The sequence below is a fragment of the Gobius niger genome, assembly GCF_951799975.1.
Source record: "Gobius niger genome assembly, chromosome: 21".
Taxonomy (NCBI): domain Eukaryota; kingdom Metazoa; phylum Chordata; class Actinopteri; order Gobiiformes; family Gobiidae; genus Gobius; species Gobius niger.
Window position 1 is genome coordinate 25,413,714 of NC_136872.1, and position 16,963 is coordinate 25,430,676.

The 16,963-nt window shown below is 40.1% G+C and overlaps 2 protein-coding genes across 2 annotated transcripts; both read left to right on the forward strand.

Moving 5' to 3' along the window:
* Positions 1 to 6,944: 6,944 nt before the first annotated feature.
* Positions 6,945 to 8,588, forward strand: LOC306980661 (E3 ubiquitin-protein ligase TRIM21-like; the record flags this gene model as incomplete). The annotated part of the gene is made up of 1 exon (XM_079580089.1): positions 6,945 to 8,588. One exon carries the CDS (start codon positions 6,945 to 6,947, stop codon positions 8,586 to 8,588), a length of 1,644 nt encoding a protein of 547 aa, XP_079436215.1.
* A 999-nt stretch (positions 8,589 to 9,587) lies between these two features.
* Positions 9,588 to 12,809, forward strand: LOC306980662 (uncharacterized protein; the record flags this gene model as incomplete). Its single annotated transcript, XM_079580090.1, has 5 exons — positions 9,588 to 9,983; positions 10,591 to 10,691; positions 10,763 to 10,832; positions 12,515 to 12,645; positions 12,720 to 12,809. The coding sequence occupies exons 1-5, from the start codon at positions 9,695 to 9,697 to the stop codon at positions 12,807 to 12,809; spliced, it is 681 nt and encodes a 226-aa protein (XP_079436216.1). The 5' UTR covers positions 9,588 to 9,694.
* Positions 12,810 to 16,963: the final 4,154 nt, after the last annotated feature.

A 16,963-nucleotide genomic window follows, 5' to 3' on the forward strand; every position in this document is an offset into this window, starting at 1 on the left:
GTGCCCGCGGTTTAGGGAAGAGTTAACTTTGCACCGTCACATATTTATCGATACGATACTTGGTTTTCGATACGATACTTTTTTGCGATTTTTTGCCTTTACTAAAATATCTGTGGAACATTTTTACATCAGGAAGTGAAAAATGGGAAAACGTGGGGAATAAATGACCCAAAACCAGGGAAACAAACTAGGAAAAGGAATAAAAATGTAAGTGATGAAAATAAATAAAAATGGAGCTAACACTGGAAAAAAGGGAAAAAGAATAATTCAAAATTGGGGAAAAGTGTGGATGAAAAAAATCATTAATTTGAGCTGAAACAACCGAGTCCCTTCCTTTAAAGCAGGGGAGGCAAGTTTGCGTCACAGAGGCCGATTTTCATCAGAGCCAAAACCCCGAGGGCCGAACCTCACCAGTGTGGCCTAAAGAAAGAACCATCAGTGGTACTAAAGTGGTCCGGCTCCGAGACCACTTTAGTACCACTGATGTCAAACTGTAATTTGTCATATATCTGATCAAATATTGTATTTACCACATGTTTTTATTGAACAAGACATAGAGCAGGAGGAGGCAACGTCAGGCCCGGGGGCCAAATCCGGCCCTCCAGCACAGAACCTCTGGCCCTCGAGATGATTTTGAGAAACATTATGACACAAATCAGAAAGAACTTTAACATTTTTAGGGTTAAATGGGAGAAATACTGTCAATGCACCCGATTAGGTCATATCATGTACAACTTAAAATAAAGATAATTTTAAGGAAGAAATGACACAAACCTACTTGAATTAAGAGATTCAATTTAAAGTCTGAGTAGATTTGGTCTGGGCTGAGATCAAACATCTTATCACCAATGGAACAAGTCATTATTCTCTTAACTCAGATTATATTGTATCATTTCAAGTGAAAAACAAATCTGTTTAAAAGTAAAAGTTGATTTGTCTGATTTCAAAGTGGGTTTTATGCTCGTTCCACATTTGTATCTTTATCTTAGATTAGTCCAAACAGACTCAAATTCAACATAAAGAACCTTTATTCAAGCAAGTTTAAGTCATTTATCTCATTTAAGACGGTCTTTTCTCCAGTGCTGTGCTTTACTTTGGCCTGAAATTGGCGGATTCGGCCCTCGGTCTTTAACAATTAAAAAAATTGGCCTCCGGTAAGAAAACTTGCCTATCCCTGACATAGACCCTCGTGGGGCCTTCGAAAGCCCCTGGAGCCCACGGCCGATCAAAATGACCCAAAAGCCACTGAAGATTTTAGTAAAAAAGAAGCAAAAAAAAATATGAATGAATGGTTCTTTTCAGGCTCTTTTTTGGAGTGAACATTTTTTGACAATAGGGTCTTGAAAGAGCAAAATGAAGGGCCACACGAGGGTTAACACTGAAATTATGATCAAAAAACAGACTCCAGTGTGTTTCTGTGTAGATTCAGATGGAAAATATTTTTAAAAAGTTCCCTGTAGGCTCGCGACCCTCTTTTGTGTCCCGACCCACCTGTTGAGAATCACTGTTTTACATTATATATGACCGAGTGGGATGTTCTGCAAGGACATTTAAAAAATACACTATAAAGGACACTATTCCTCACATTTTTAGAGAACTTTAACCCCTTAACTCCCGCCTGAACCGAGCACATTTTCTCCAGTTTGGCTTTACCCCAATCCAAAAGCTTCTGGACAAAAGGTGAGAAAATAGTGACAAAACTGAGACGAAAACAAGGATGGAAATGTGACAAAGAAGTGAGAAAACACTGACAAAAAAATGACGAAAAATCGATGAATAAGTGGCAAAAATGTCACAAGAAATTGACAAAAATGTGACAAAAAAATGACAAAAATATGACAAAAAAATGACAAAAATGTGACAAAAAAATTACTAAAATTTGATAAAGAATTGATGAAAAAGTGGCAAAAATGTCACAAGAAATTGACAAAAAATGACCAAAAAAATGACAAAGATTTGATAAAAAATGGATAAAAAATGGACAAAAAATAAATAAAAAAATGGGCAAAAAAATGACAAAAAAATGACAAAAAAGTCACAAAAATGAGTTAAATACCCAACAAAAAAATGATGGTAAAAAAATCTGACGTGAGGAAAAAGATCCTCTCGGTTCAGGCGGGAGTTAAGAGGTTAACAGGTATTTGATCCCTTATTTGCATAATAATATTTCTTAAAATCATATCGGGGGCCAGAGCTTCTGTGCTGGAGGGCCGGATTTGGCCCCCGGGCCTGACGTTGCCGACCCCTGCTTTAAAGGAACAGTGTTTTTCCAGACTGAGATCTGTTCTTACCTTAGACGAGTTCATGTGCACCTGTCTGGTCTTCACGCGTGTCCTCAGTCACGTAAACACAGACGGCGTTAGCGTTTAGCCTCTCCTGCTCTACAGCTCCAAACCAGGTGAAGATAGAAGCTGCCGAGCTCTTCCACGTTTGCCCAAGTTAAAGGGACTATACGGAGTTTAAAAATGTTAAAGTATTTCCTCCCCCACATGTTCCTCCATGTCCTGATGTGCAGAACGAGCTCAGACCTGTTCACCACAACTGCCTTTAACATCCTGCACTGTCAGAAATCATGCACGAGCTTAACCTCTTAACTCCCGCCTGAACCGAGAGGATCTTTTCCCTCACGTCATCACATTTTTTTTCCATCATTTTTTTGTTGGATATTCAACTCATTTTTGTCACATTTTGGTCATTTTTTTGTCGATTTTTTATAATTTTTTTGGGTCCAATTTTTGTCATTTTTTTGTCAATTTTTTATCACATTTTTGTCATTTTTTGTCAAATTTTTGTCATTTTTTGTCACCTTTTTTTGTAATTTTTTTGTCAATTTTTTGTCACATTTCTGTCACATTTTTGTCATTTTTTGTCATATTTTTATCATTTTTTGTCACATTTTTGTCATTTTTGTGTAATTTTTTCGTCAATTTTTTGTCACATTTTTGTCATTTTTGTGTAATTTTTTCGTCATTTTTTGTCACATTTTTGTCATTTTTTTGTCACATTTTTGTCACATTTTTGTCATTTTTTTGGTAATTTTTTTGTCATTTTTTAATCATATTTTTGCCACTTTTTCATAAATTTTTCGTCACTTTTTTTAAATGTTTTCTGACTTATTTGTCAAATTTCCATCATTGTTTTCGTCTCAGTTTTGTTGCTTTTTTCCAGAAGCTTTTGGATTGGGGTAAAGCCAAACTGGAGAAAATGTGCTCGGTTCAGGTGGGAGTTAAGGGGTTAACCCAGGTTCACCTCCAGAGCAGAAACAGCTCAGACTATGAAGAACAAAACAGCCAAAGTCTCCTTTTACTTCCTCACAGATGTTTGTTTGATATGAGACACTTGTTACTGGAGATAAAGATAAATGAAACATGTGCTTTTATGTTGTACCATAACCACGTACATAAGAGAATCCAGACAGAGTTAGATACAGTTCCATTGTTTATCTTTGTCCGTGAGTTTAATGAATCAGATAAAGTTAACACCAGGCTGATATAATAACTGGTCCGTGAGCTTTTTAAAACTATAACTCAGCTTCGAGGTGAGTTCATGCGCTACTTCCGCGTTTGTTTCTCACCTGGGAAAAGTCCACAACAACAACAACAGGGAAAAGAGCAGCTCGTCCCGGACTCTTCTGTCCTCGGTGTGTCTGTCCCCCGAGCCCCGCGGCCTCCCGGGAGTCTCCCCCCGGCCCGGGACACTTTTAACGGAGGAAAAGTGGGGTTAAAACCGATAAAAAGCAGAAGTAAAGCGGGAGCGCCACACGTGACAGCGGCGGCGGCAGAGCGCGGGGATTCACCGCCCTCTACCGGCGGAACAGGGAACTGCACGACTCTTTATCAACCCCGTACGCCCCGCCTCAGCCGAGTTAGGCTTTACCCGAATCCAAAAGCCTCTTCACTGGAGAGTTTTGGAGGTTTGAATTGTTTTAGTTTTCTCCAAACTCCTGCTTTACGATCTTTATTATGTTGCCACGTTTCTTCTTGTATAAATAGACTCTGATGAAAAGCGGCGGCAGAGGCGGACCGGCCACATGTCCTGTATTCTGGAAGAGCACAGAAGGGCCACCAGTCCCGCCTCAACTGAGCTTTACCCAAATCTAAAAGCTAAAAAGAAAAGCATCAAAATAGCGAGAAAAAGAGGATGAAAACAAAAGACAAAAATGTGCTGGAAAAGCAACAAAAAAAAAACATGAGAAAAACACAGACAAAAAAACTACGAAAACATGAGAAAAACATGGACAAAAAACTACAAAAACATGAGAAAAACACGGACAAAAAAACTACAAAAACGTGAGAAAAACACGGACAAAAAACGACAAAAACGTGAGAAAAACACGGACAAAAAACGACAAAAACGTGAGAAAAACACAGACAAAAAAACTACGAAAACATGAGAAAAACATGGACAAAAAACTACAAAAACATGAGAAAAACACGGACAAAAAAACTACAAAAACGTGAGAAAAACACGGACAAAAAAACTACAAAAACGTGAGAAAAACACGGACAAAAAAACGACAAAAACGTGAGAAAAACACAGACAAAAAAACTACAAAAACGTGAGAAAAACACAGACAAAAAAACTACAAAAACATGAGAAAAACACGGACAAAAAAAACTACAAAAACGTGAGAAAAACACGGACAAAAAAACGACAAAAACGTGAGAAAAACACGGACAAAAAAACGACAAAAACGTGAGAAAAACACGGACAAAAAAACTACAAAAACGTGAGAAAAACACGGACAAAAAAACGACAAAAACGTGAGAAAAACACGGACAAAAAAACGACAAAAACGTGAGAAAAACACGGACAAAAAAACGACAAAAACATGAGAAAAACACGGACAAAAAAAACTACAAAAACGTGAGAAAAACACGGACAAAAAAAACTACAAAAACATGAGAAAAAAACGACAAAAACGTGAGAAAAACACGGACAAAAAAACTACAAAAACGTGAGAAAAACATGGACAAAAAACTAAAAAAACGTGAGAAAAACACGGACAAAAAAACTACAAAAACGTGAGAAAAACATGGACAAAAAACTACAAAAACGTGAGAAAAACACGGACAAAAAAACTACAAAAACGTGAGAAAAACACGGACAAAAAAACTACAAAAACGTGAGAAAAACACTGACAAAAAACTACAAAAACGTGAGAAAAACACGGACAAAAACTACAAAAACGTGAGAAAAACACGGACATAAAAACTACAAAAACGTGAGAAAAACACAACAAAAAATGGTAGAAAAAATAATGAAAAAAACAACAACAAAAATATGACAAAAATGATGTGACAAAAAGTTAGCATCACTTTTGTAGGTCTTATCTTTCCTTTGCTCTCCAGTCGAGAAGCTTTTAGATTTGGGTAAAGCCCAGAATAAAAAAAACCTGAATCTAAGAGGAATTCCGTGGAGTATGGTGCACCACAAGGTTCAATTTTGGGACCATTATTATTTATTATTTATATTAATGATTTTGCTTCTGTTTCTACGACCACCTTTCCCGCTCTTTTTGCTGATGATGCCGATAAAAAATAATAATAAAAAGCCGAACTGGGGAAAATGCACTCGGTTAAGGCGGGGGGTTAGAGGTTAAAACATGTATTTGTAGAAGTGTCACAGTTACGCTAATTTGGGCCCGGCTGGTCAGAGTCCAGGGCTGTTTTTCAGGTGGTTGTTTCAGGGATGTTTCTCCTCAGACCTGGTGATGCTGGACCATCTCTGGAGCACAGCTTTGGTTTGGAGACAGACGTGAAAGAAAAGTGTGAAATATCCCTGCGTTGTCCACACGAGGGCAGTGCTGGACTCTCACTCTTCCAAAACATTAAATCCAGAGCATTTTTAAATTGGGTAAAGCCTTTTAGATGATTTAGTTTCTCACATGACAGTTTTGATGATGAAGTTCAGACGTTTATTGGTTCCACCGATGAAAGAATGTGGGAGCAGCAGCAGCTCTAAGAACCCTCTCACTGAAGGAGTTAAGTTTGTGCAGTGATAAACTCTGCTGTCCACTGTGTCTCTGGCTTTATGCTCACAGTTACTCACAGTCTGTAAACATTTCTTTAGTTTTTGAGACATTCAGGTCTAGAATGACGGTCGGGAACAAAGGAGGAAAGAGCTGGGCCTTGATCGTCCCCTTGAAGAAGTGATTCAATCAGACCTTTTGAATTGCACTAGAAATTCTCTAGAAACACTAGAATTTTTATAGAAACTGTGTTGAACCTGATTTATAACAATGTAATGGAGGAAAATGTCACTTCCTCAGTTTAACTCTCTGACAGCTCTAGTTTTTATTCTTATTACACCACTGACTTTACAGAGTTGTTTGTTACAGGTTGATTCCTGCCTGACACTCCCTGGTTTAGAACTGGCCTGTCCTGATTCTTGCTCTGAGTCACATGACTCTAAAGAACAGGAAGTCACATTTCAGAGTCTGTTTCCTCCGTCTGCACCTCAGGACTCTCTGGTAAGAACTCTTGTACATTTCTTTGTATAAACTCTGGATCATGGGCTGATTTCTGAGGTTGAATCCGTTAGAAAAGCACGAACCACAGAGACCAAAGAGTCAGTATTTAACTGAGACACTTTTACTGGAGGAATACTTGACCAATAGTACTTTTTACATGGACGTGTATCTGAGATCACACGGCTGTAAAACTGAGAACTCACTCAAACTCTCGGAGACAAAGCTCACGTGGTCTTTGGTCAAACTGTAAAAAAGAGTTTAAAATGTTCCAGTGTTAGAGGTTCTTTAGGCTGAAGGAGACAGGAGTTGAACTGAAGACTGTGAGAAACTGTGCAGTGAAAGGAAGGACAGACTGAGGAGCAGCTTTAGGACCATGTTAAAGGAGATGATTACACACACAACATGATTGAACACTGGAAACATTGCAATATTCACATCGTTTTGATATTTATGTCCCAAATGTGTTTCAGAAATGGCCTCTCGGAGCCCGAGCCGCTCTGAGGAGCAGTTCCTGTGCTCCATCTGTCTGGAGGTGTTCTCTGAGCCCGTCTCCACTCCATGTGGACACAACTTCTGCAAACGCTGCATCTCTCACACCTGGGACTCTAAAGTCATCTGTAAATGTCCACTGTGTAACAGGAGCTTCTCCATCAGACCTGAGCTCAGCGTCAACACCTTCATCTCTGAGATGGTCTCACAGCTCAAACTGGAGAAGAGGAGCAGCTCTATGGAGCACATGCCCGACTTCAGTGAAGTCCAGTGTGACGTCTGCTCTGAGCCCAAACTGAAGGCAGTGAAGTCCTGCCTGGTCTGTCTGTCCTCGTTCTGTGAGAGCCACCTCCAGCCTCATCTGAGCGCGCCCAGACTGAAGAGACACCAGCTGATGGAGCCTGTGGACGACCTGGAGGACAGGATCTGTCCCACACACGACCAGCCGCTGAAGCTCTACTGCAGCACTGATCAGAAGGCCATCTGTGTGGTATGTTCTGCTCTGGAGCACAAGAACCACACGCTGGTTTCTCTGGAGGAGGCGTTTGAGCAGGAGAAGGTCTCTCTGCAGCAGACTGTGGCTGAGAACCAGCGTCTGGTGGGGCAGAGGAGGCTGAAGGTCCAGGAGATCACAGCTGCCCTGGAGCTCAGTGAGAGAGAGGCTCAGAGAGAGACACAGCAGATGGTGAAGGTCTTCAGTGACATCATGGAGTCTGTGCAGAGATGTTTGGACCATCACACCAAAGTCCTGGAACAAAGTCTTTCTAAACATAAGGAGCGCGCTCAGGCCTTGATCCAACAGCTGCAGCAGGAGATGTGTGAGCTGGAGAAGAGCAGCACTGAGGCCCAGCAGCTCTCACTCTCTACAGACCCCCTCCACTTTCTACAGCGCTGCCCTGCACTGCCCCCTGCTGGCCTGAAGGACTGGAGCAGCGTGAGCTTTGAGCCGCAGACGTGTGAGGGCAGTGCGGCCCGAGCTCTGTCTGAGCTGGAGACAAGTCTCTCACAGAAGATCAGCAAAGTCTTTAAAGAAGAGCTGAGGAGAGTTCAGACGTTTGCTGTGGACGTCACTCTGGACCCAGACTCTGCTGCTCCATGGCTGGTTCTGTCTGAAGATCTCAAACAGGTTCATCTCACTGATGTGAAGAAGGAGCTCCCAGACTCTCCTCAGAGGTTTGATACATGTGTTATGGTTTTAGGAAAACAGAGTTTCTCTTCAGGCAGGTTCTACTTTGAGGTTCAGGTCAAAGGGAAAACTGAGTGGACTTTAGGCGTCGCCCAAGAGTCCGTCAACAGGAAGGGAAAGATCGGTCTGAGCCCAAAGAACGGATTCTGGACCATTTGGTTGAGAAATGGAGAAAACAAAGCTCTAGCTGATCCTTCTGTCCTCCTGTCTCCACTGAGGCCTCCTCAGAAGGTCGGGGTGTTTGTGGACTATGGAGCAGGTCTGGTCTCCTTTTATGACGTAGATTCTGCAGATCTCCTCTACTCCTTCACTGGCTGCTGCTTCAGGGAGAAACTCTTTCCTTATTTCAGTCCTGGTCTCAATTTTGGAGGAACAAACTCTGCTCCTCTGATCATCTCAGCTGTGGACACAGAGTCTCCAGTTTGTGAAGGTCTTAAATGAAACACTTGTATCTGAACAGCAGCTCCAACAGTGACTCAGGCTTTGTTTGTGTGTTGGTTTGTGTCTCTGCTGCAGGACAGACAATAAGGATCTTCTTGTGTGTAAAAAGTGTGAATAAGGAAAGAGCCGGTGTTTCCTGAGTTCATATGAGACGTTAGAATAAAGGGCTCTGTACAAAGTCTTCACTTTACATTCTCTGCTTTTGCTTCACGTGTCACAGAACTCACCCTAAAGATCCTACTCTACATGTTTTAGTGCATTTGGGATTTCTTTAAATAAACTCCTTATTAATGGAATATTCTGTCAAAATGTCAATGATTGTGTTTGGGACAAAAAAGATCAATAAACTCTTGGAAAATGTGGCGTCTGTTTTATTTCTCTCTTAAATCAATAGAAAGTTCGTCCAGTAAAATAAGGAAACACTTTATTCTGTGGATTAGACAAACGTCAAACTGATGATAAACATGTTGTTCATTAGACAATTTCTCAATAAGTTTATTTTACTATTTTCAAGCCAATAAAAAGAAATGCCAGAAAATGAACACACAAAGTGGCTCAATGGCTAAATGCTGTTTTATTTATACGTTTTTTTTGTCACTTTACATTTACTCGATTTTTTGGTTAATTTTTTTACGCTTTTTAGATTATTTTTTTTTAATGCGATTCTCACTTTAGTGGCTTTTTCATCGCTGTTAAGTCACTTACAGTTGATTACGATTTTTTTTTTTTTTTGCGTTTTTTTTTTAATGTGCTCGGTTCAAGTGGGGGTTAAGAGGCTAAAAAATATATGTATTTTTTTACTTTTTATATCAATGTTTTCTTCGGTTGGAACGCAATACACAGTTTACATATGTTTTTTTAATGTGAGGTTTGGACACCTTTTTTAATACAAACGTGAAATTAATAAATGTATTTAAAAAATATTAACATTTTCGTAGAGGAACCAAAAAAGCCCAGAGTTTGCCGTTTCCAGTCGGACTGTTTTTGTGTCCGCACCACCACCGTTCCTCCGTGAACTTTCCCACACTTTCCCACTTCTTCTCGGACTTTTCTGCCTCCGTCCCGCTGCTTTTCCTGCACGTTAACCGTTATTGTAGCCCGTGAACATGTCCCGGCTGCAGCGGCCGGTCTGTCGGGGACTGTCAAGGATCGGGAGTCCGCAAATCTGTGCCAAAATACGGTTCGACGCGTCCTGTTCGCACTTCAGCGCGTCCGCCGCTAACCCGCCGCGAAGGAAAACACAAACTCCATCCACAAACCACGGCGAAGCTAATGCTAATGCTAATGCTAATGCTAATGCTAAAGCGACTCGGAGGTTTTACACGAAGCGCTCCGCGGCGGACGCGGTGCGGATCGGATGCGCTTCAGGATTCTGGGGCGACACGGCCACTTCAGGTAGAGAGTTCGGGAATGTGATGTCATCTCGCTAAGCATTATGGGATTAGCAGTCATTGTAAACTAATGGAGATTTTAAAAGTCAAAACACTGGAGTTATTGTTCACATTAAAACACTTGGACACCACAGTGTAATACATGTATTTACCAGCAGTAACTCTGCAGTAACGGAGCTGTTCCACCTGTTAAACTGTTTTTAGCTAATGTTAGTCAATGGAAATGTATGCTAACAGCTGCAAAGATGGCGGATCTCCATGGTAACTGTGGAATTTCCCAAACTCTATTTACAATACTACTACTACTACTACTACTACTACTGCTGCCACTTCAGGTATAAAACTACTACTACTACTACTACTACTACTACTACTGCTACCACCACTTCAGGTATAAATCTACTACTACTACTACTACTACTACTACTACTACTACTACTACTACTACTACTACTACTACTGCCCCTCCAGGTATAAACTACCTCTACTCCTACAGTCAGTCCTGGTGTCGTGTTCTGGGCTGACGTTCCCTTAAACATGAATGACCCGTGAACTCTCCCCCTCAGCCCGACACTCACACGTCTGTTTGTGTAATAACCTCTGTGCTGCAGTTCCTCAGCTGGTCCACGGGGGGCGCCTGGACTTCCTGGTGTTCGATTACCTCAGTGAGATCACGATGTCGCTGCTGACGGCCGCCAAGGCCAAGGCTCCGGTAACGACTCGCGCCGAACAGGAACTCGTGACGAGTCAGAGGCGGGTTTAAAGTCGTCTTTGTCGTTCCAGGACTTGGGCTACGCTCCGGACTTCGTCCACTTCGCTCTGGCCCCGTTTATCAACGACATCCACCGGAAAGGTGACAATAAAACACCAAACACTCAAACTAATAACACAAACGTTTCATCATGATTAAAATAAAACCAAAACTCTATGAAGCTCCATTTGTGTTTTTATTATCAAAGGTTTTTTTACTGAATTTATGTAACTGTATCTGTATTTCACCGCCATGTTAGCGCTCATTCATTTCTATGGGTTAGCTTAGCCTAGCGCCGTCCATTGGTTTACATGGAACAGTTAGCATTGGACATTAACCCCTTAACTCCCACCTGAACCGAGCACATTTTCTCTAGTTTGGCTTTACCCCAATCCAAAAGCTTCTGGAAAAAAGGTGAGAAAATAGTGACAGAACTGAGACGAAAACAATGATGAAGATGAGACAAAAAAGTGAGAAAACATTGACAAGAAAATGATGAAAAAGTGGCAAAAATGTCACAAAAATTTACAAAAAAATGACCAAAATCTTTTTTTTTTGCATTTCGTTTTTATCACTATTTTGACGTGTTTTCAAGAAGCTTTTAGATTTGGGCAAAGCCAAACTGGTGAAAATGTGCTCGGTTCAAGTGGGGGTTAAGAGGCTAAAAATATCTGTATTTTTTCACTTTTTATATCAATGTATTCTTCAGTAGGAACGCAATACACATTTTACATATGACCAAAATCTGACAAAAAGTGAAAAAAAAAAATGAAAAAAAATGACAGAAAGTTACAAAAACATGATGAAAAATTTACGAAAAATTTACAAAAAAATAATGAAAAAGTGTCAAAAATGTCACAAAAATTGACAAAAAAATGACCAAAATCTGACCGAAAAAATGATGAAAAAGTGGCAAAAATGTCACACAAAAAGGACAAAAAAAATTCAAAAAAATGAACATGTGGCAAAAAATTTACTATTGACAAAAAAGTTACACAAATGATTTGAAACCCCCCCAAAAAATGATGGAAAAAAAATCTGATGACGTGAGGAAAAAGATCCATTTAGATGAGTTTTGTAGGTCTTAGCTTTCAAATGAGGTGTTACACTGGCCTACAGGATTTGGGTAAAGCTGAACTGGAGAAAATGCTCTCGGTTCAGGCGGGAGTTAAGAAGTTTTTTTCTTGGCTTTGGGTGTTTTGGCTGTAAATCTTTAGTTGTTTTTACATACATGTACCAGCCTTAAAAGTGCATGTGTTGCTGTAATAAATAATAAATAAATCATTAAATTTTGTTAAGAATCTTTAGGAGAAAACATGGCTTAATGTCCAATGCTAACTGTTCCATGTAAACCAATGGACGGCGCTAGGCTAGGCTAACCCATAGAAATGAATGAGCGCTAAGCTAACACTCGCTTCTTCTTAAGTTTGTATAAAACGCTGCTCCTTCAGGTCCAGCTCCAGTGATCAGATCCTTCACTTCCATTATGTATGTTTTAGTTTTACAGTTTTATTCTGGTTTAAGTGAGAACTTTTAACTCTGGTTTGTCGTTTGGAGCCTCTGGGAGCTCACGATCTGATTGGCTGTTCGTCACTGAGTTTGAAGCAGCGGAAACAAATATACAGATTTATTTTTTTCAATATGTTTAGTTAAAAACAGACACAAAAAATCAGCTTCATAAATCCATTTTATAAAACACTTAATGAATAAAATAATAAAAGCACAAATGAACGTGTATAAACCCTGGACCTGACGGAAGGGCATCCGGCTCCTCCTGTGCTCAGGGATCCGCGTGGTGAGCAACGCGGGCGGCGTGAACCCGCTGGCCTGCGCCGACGCCATCCGGGCCGTGGTGAAGAAGGCGGGGCTGGAGATGAAGGTCGCCGTGGTGACGGGAGACGACCTCATGCCGCACGTAGGAGCCGCCGTTAGACGCCGCCGCCGCCGCCGCAGGAGTTCAGTTTAACCGTGTGTAACTGTGTGTTTCAGAGGAAGAGTCTGGCTGAAGTCAAAATGGCGGACGGCGGCGCGAGCGCTCTCCCCGCGGCGCTGCACAGCATGAACGCTTACCTCGGGTGAGTGCCCGCGGTTTAGGGAAAAGTTAACTTTGCACCGTCACATGTTTATCGACACGACACTTGGTTTCCGATACCTTTACTAAAATATCTGTGGAACATTTTTACATCAGGAAGTGAAAAATGGGAAAACGTGGGGAATAAATGAGCGGAGAAAGGGAAGACATTAGTAATAAAAATGACCAAAAACCAGGGAAACAAACTCGGAAAAGGAAAAAAAATGTAAGTGAAAAAAAAATTGAACTAACACTGGGAAAAAAATGGAAAAAGAATATGTGGATGAAAGAAATAATTTATTTGAGCTGAAACAACCAAGTCACTTCCCTTAAAGCAGGGGGGCCCAACCTTTTGTCTCCGAGGCCAAAATGAAGAAGTGCCTGTGGGTCGCGGGCCAAACACGGCGATGTCAAGTGAGAAACACGTATAACTGCATTTAATAATAGTTTCTCTATTGTATGTTTTGGTTTACATTTGTATTTGATTCTATCTATGCAAATAACATGATGCATTAAAACAAATGTTAACTCTGGCAAAGCCTCGTTTTAGATGAACAAAATCAACAATTGAAACAATATAGTGCAAAATGTAAAAAAAAAACACCTGTATACTGGTGGGAAAGTTGATAAACACCAAGACACCACAACAGTGTTTCCTTAACTTTGCGAAAGGAGTGAAACAGCGCCCCCAATTTGACGCTGGTGGCCAAAAAGTGTACTGCATCCATATTTCCCATTGAGAACGAATGGAAGAGAGTTAGGAGGGCCCCACTTTGGGCACCCCTGCTTTAAAGGAACAGTGTTTTCCAGACTGAGATCTGTTCTTACCTGAGCTTAGATGAGTTCATGTGGACCTGTCTGGTCTTCACGCGTGTCCTCAGTCACGTAAACACAGACGGCGTTAGCATTTAGCCTCTCCTGCTCTACAGCTCCAAACCAGGTGAAGATAGAAGCTGCCGAGCTCTTCCACGTTTGCCCAAGTTAAAGGGACTATACGGAGTTTAAAAATGTTAAAGTATTTCCTCCCCCACATGTTCCTCCATGTCCTGATGTGCAGAACGAGCTCAGACCTGTTCACCACAACTGCCTTTAACATCCTGCACTGTCAGAAATCATGCACGAGCTTAACCTCTTAACTCCCGCCTGAACCCAGAGGAGCTTTTTCCTCACGTCATCAGATTATTTTTCCATCATTTTTTTGTTGGGTATTCAACTCATTTTTGTAATTTTTTTGTCATTTTTTTGTCATTTTTTTGCCAATTGTTTTTTTTTTTTTTGTCAATTTTTTATCCATTTTTTATCAAATCTTTGTCATTTTTTTGGTCATTTTTTGTCAATTTCTTGTGACATTTTTGCCACTTTTTCATCATTTTTTCATCCATTTTTTATCAAATTTTAGTATTTTTTTTGTCAAATTTTTGTCATTTTTTTGTCATTTTTTTGTCACATTTTTGTCATTTTTTTGTCACATTTTTGACAATTTCTTGTGACATTTTTGCCACTTATTCATCGATTTTTCGTCATTTTTTTGTCAATGTTTTCTCGCTTTTTTGTCACATTTCCATCATTGTTTTCGTCTCAGTTTTGTTGCTTTTTTCCAGAAGCTTTTGGATTGGGGTAAAGCCAAACTGGAGAAAATGTGCTCGGTTCAGGTGGGAGTTAAGGGGTTAACCCAGGTTCACCTCCAGAGCAGAAACAGCTCAGACTATGAAGAACAAAACAGCCAAAGTCTCCTTTTACTTCCTCACAGATGTTTGTTTGACATGAGACACTTGTTACTGGAGATAAAGGTAAATGAAACATGTGCTTTTATGTTGTACCATAACCACGTACATAAGAGAATCCAGACAGAGTTAGATACAGTTCCATTGTTTATCTTTGTCCGTGAGTTTAATGAATCAGATAAAGTTAACACCTGGCTGAGATAATAACTGGTCCGTGAGCTTTTTTAAAATTATAACTCAGCTTTGAGGTGAGTTCATGCGCTACTTCCGCGTTTGTTTCTCACCTGGGAAAAGTCCACAACAACAACAGGGAAAAGAGCAGCTCGTCCCGGACTCTTCTGTCCTCGGTGTGTCTGTCCCCCGAGCCCCGCGGCCTCCCGGGAGTCTCCCCCCGGCCCGGGACACTTTTAACGGAGGAAAAGTCAGGTTAAAACCGACAAAAAGCAGAAGTAAAGCGGGAGCGCCACACGTGACAGCGGCGGCGGCAGAGCGCGGGGATTCACCGCCCTCTACCGGCGGAACAGGGAACTGCACGACTCTTTATCAACCCCGTACGCCCCGCCTCAGCCGAGTTAGGCTTTACCCGAATCCAAAAGCCTCTTCACTGGAGAGTTTTGGAGGTTTGAATTTTTTAGTTTTCTCCAAACTCCTGCTTTACGATCTTTATTATGTTGCCACGTTTCTTCTTGTATAAATAGACTCTGATGAAAAGCGGCGGCAGGGGCGGACCGGCCACATGTCCTGTATTCTGGAAGAGCACAGAAGGGCCACCAGTCCCGCCTCAACTGAGCTTTACCCAAATCTAAAAGCTAAAGAGAAAAGCATCAAAATAGCGAGAAAAAGAGGATGAAAACAAACAAAAATGTGCTAAAAAAGCGACAAAAAGTGACAAAAAATGTGATGAAAAGGCAACGAAAACATGAGAAAAACACGGACAAAAAAACTACAAAAACGTGAGAAAAACACAGAGAAAAAAACTACAAAAACGTGAGAAAAACACGGACAAAAAAACGACAAAAACGTGAGAAAAACACGGACAAAAAAACTACAAAAACGTGAGAAAAACACGGACAAAAAAACTACAAAACCGTGAGAAAAACACGGACAAAAAACTACAAAAACGTGACAAAAACACGGACAAAAAAACTACAAAACCGTGAGAAAAACACGGACAAAAAACGACAAAAACATGACAAAATCACGGACAAAAAAACTACAAAAACGTGAGAAAAACACGGACAAAAAAACTACAAAAACGTGAGAAAAACACGGATAAAAAAACTACAAAAACGTGAGAAAAACACTGACAAAAAACCGACAAAAACATGAGAAAAACATGGACAAAAAAACTACAAAAACGTGAGAAAAACACGGACAAAAAACCGACAAAAATGTGAGAAAAACACGGACAAAAAAACTACAAAAACATGAGAAAAACACGGACAGAAAAACTACAAAACCGTGAGAAAAACACGGACAAAAAAACTACAAAAACGTGAGAAAAACACTGACAAAAAACTACAAAAACATGAGAAAGACACGGACAAAAAAAACTACAAAAACGTGAGAAAAACACAGACAAAAAAACTACAAAAACGTGAGAAAAACACGGACAAAAAAACGACGAAAACGTGAGAAAAACAAGGACAAAAAAACTACAAAAACGTGAGAAAAACACAGAGAAAAAAACGACAAAAACGTGAGAAAAACACGGACAAAAAAACGACAAAAACGTGAGAAAAACACGGACAAAAAAACGACAAAAACGTGAGAAAAACACGGACAGAAAAACTACAAAAACGTGAGAAAAACACGGACAACAAAAACGACAAAAACGTGAGAAAAACACGGACAAAAAAACGACAAAAACGTGAGAAAAACACGGACAAAAAAACGACAAAAACGTGAGAAAAACACGGACAAAAAAAACTACAAAAACGTGAGAAAAACACGGACAAAAAAAACTACAAAAACGTGAGAAAAACACGGACAACAAAAACGACAAAAACGTGAGAAAAACACGGACAAAAAAACTACAAAAACGTGAGAAAAACACGGACAAAAAAACGACAAAAACGTGAGAAAAACACGGACAAAAAAAACGACAAAAACGTGAGAAAAACACGGACAAAAAAAACTACAAAAACGTGAGAAAAACACGGACAAAAAAAACTACAAAAACGTGAGAAAAACACGGAAAAAAACTACAAAAACGTGAGAAAAACACGGACAAAAAAACTACAAAAACGTGAGAAAAACACGGACAAAAACTACAAAAACGTGACAAAAACACAGACAAAAAAAACTACAAAAACGTGAGAAAAACACGGACAAAAAAACGACAAAAACGTGAGAAAAACACAAACAAATGATAGAAAAAATAGTGAAAAAAACAACAACAAAAATGACGTGACAAAAAGTTTCCATCACTTTTGTAG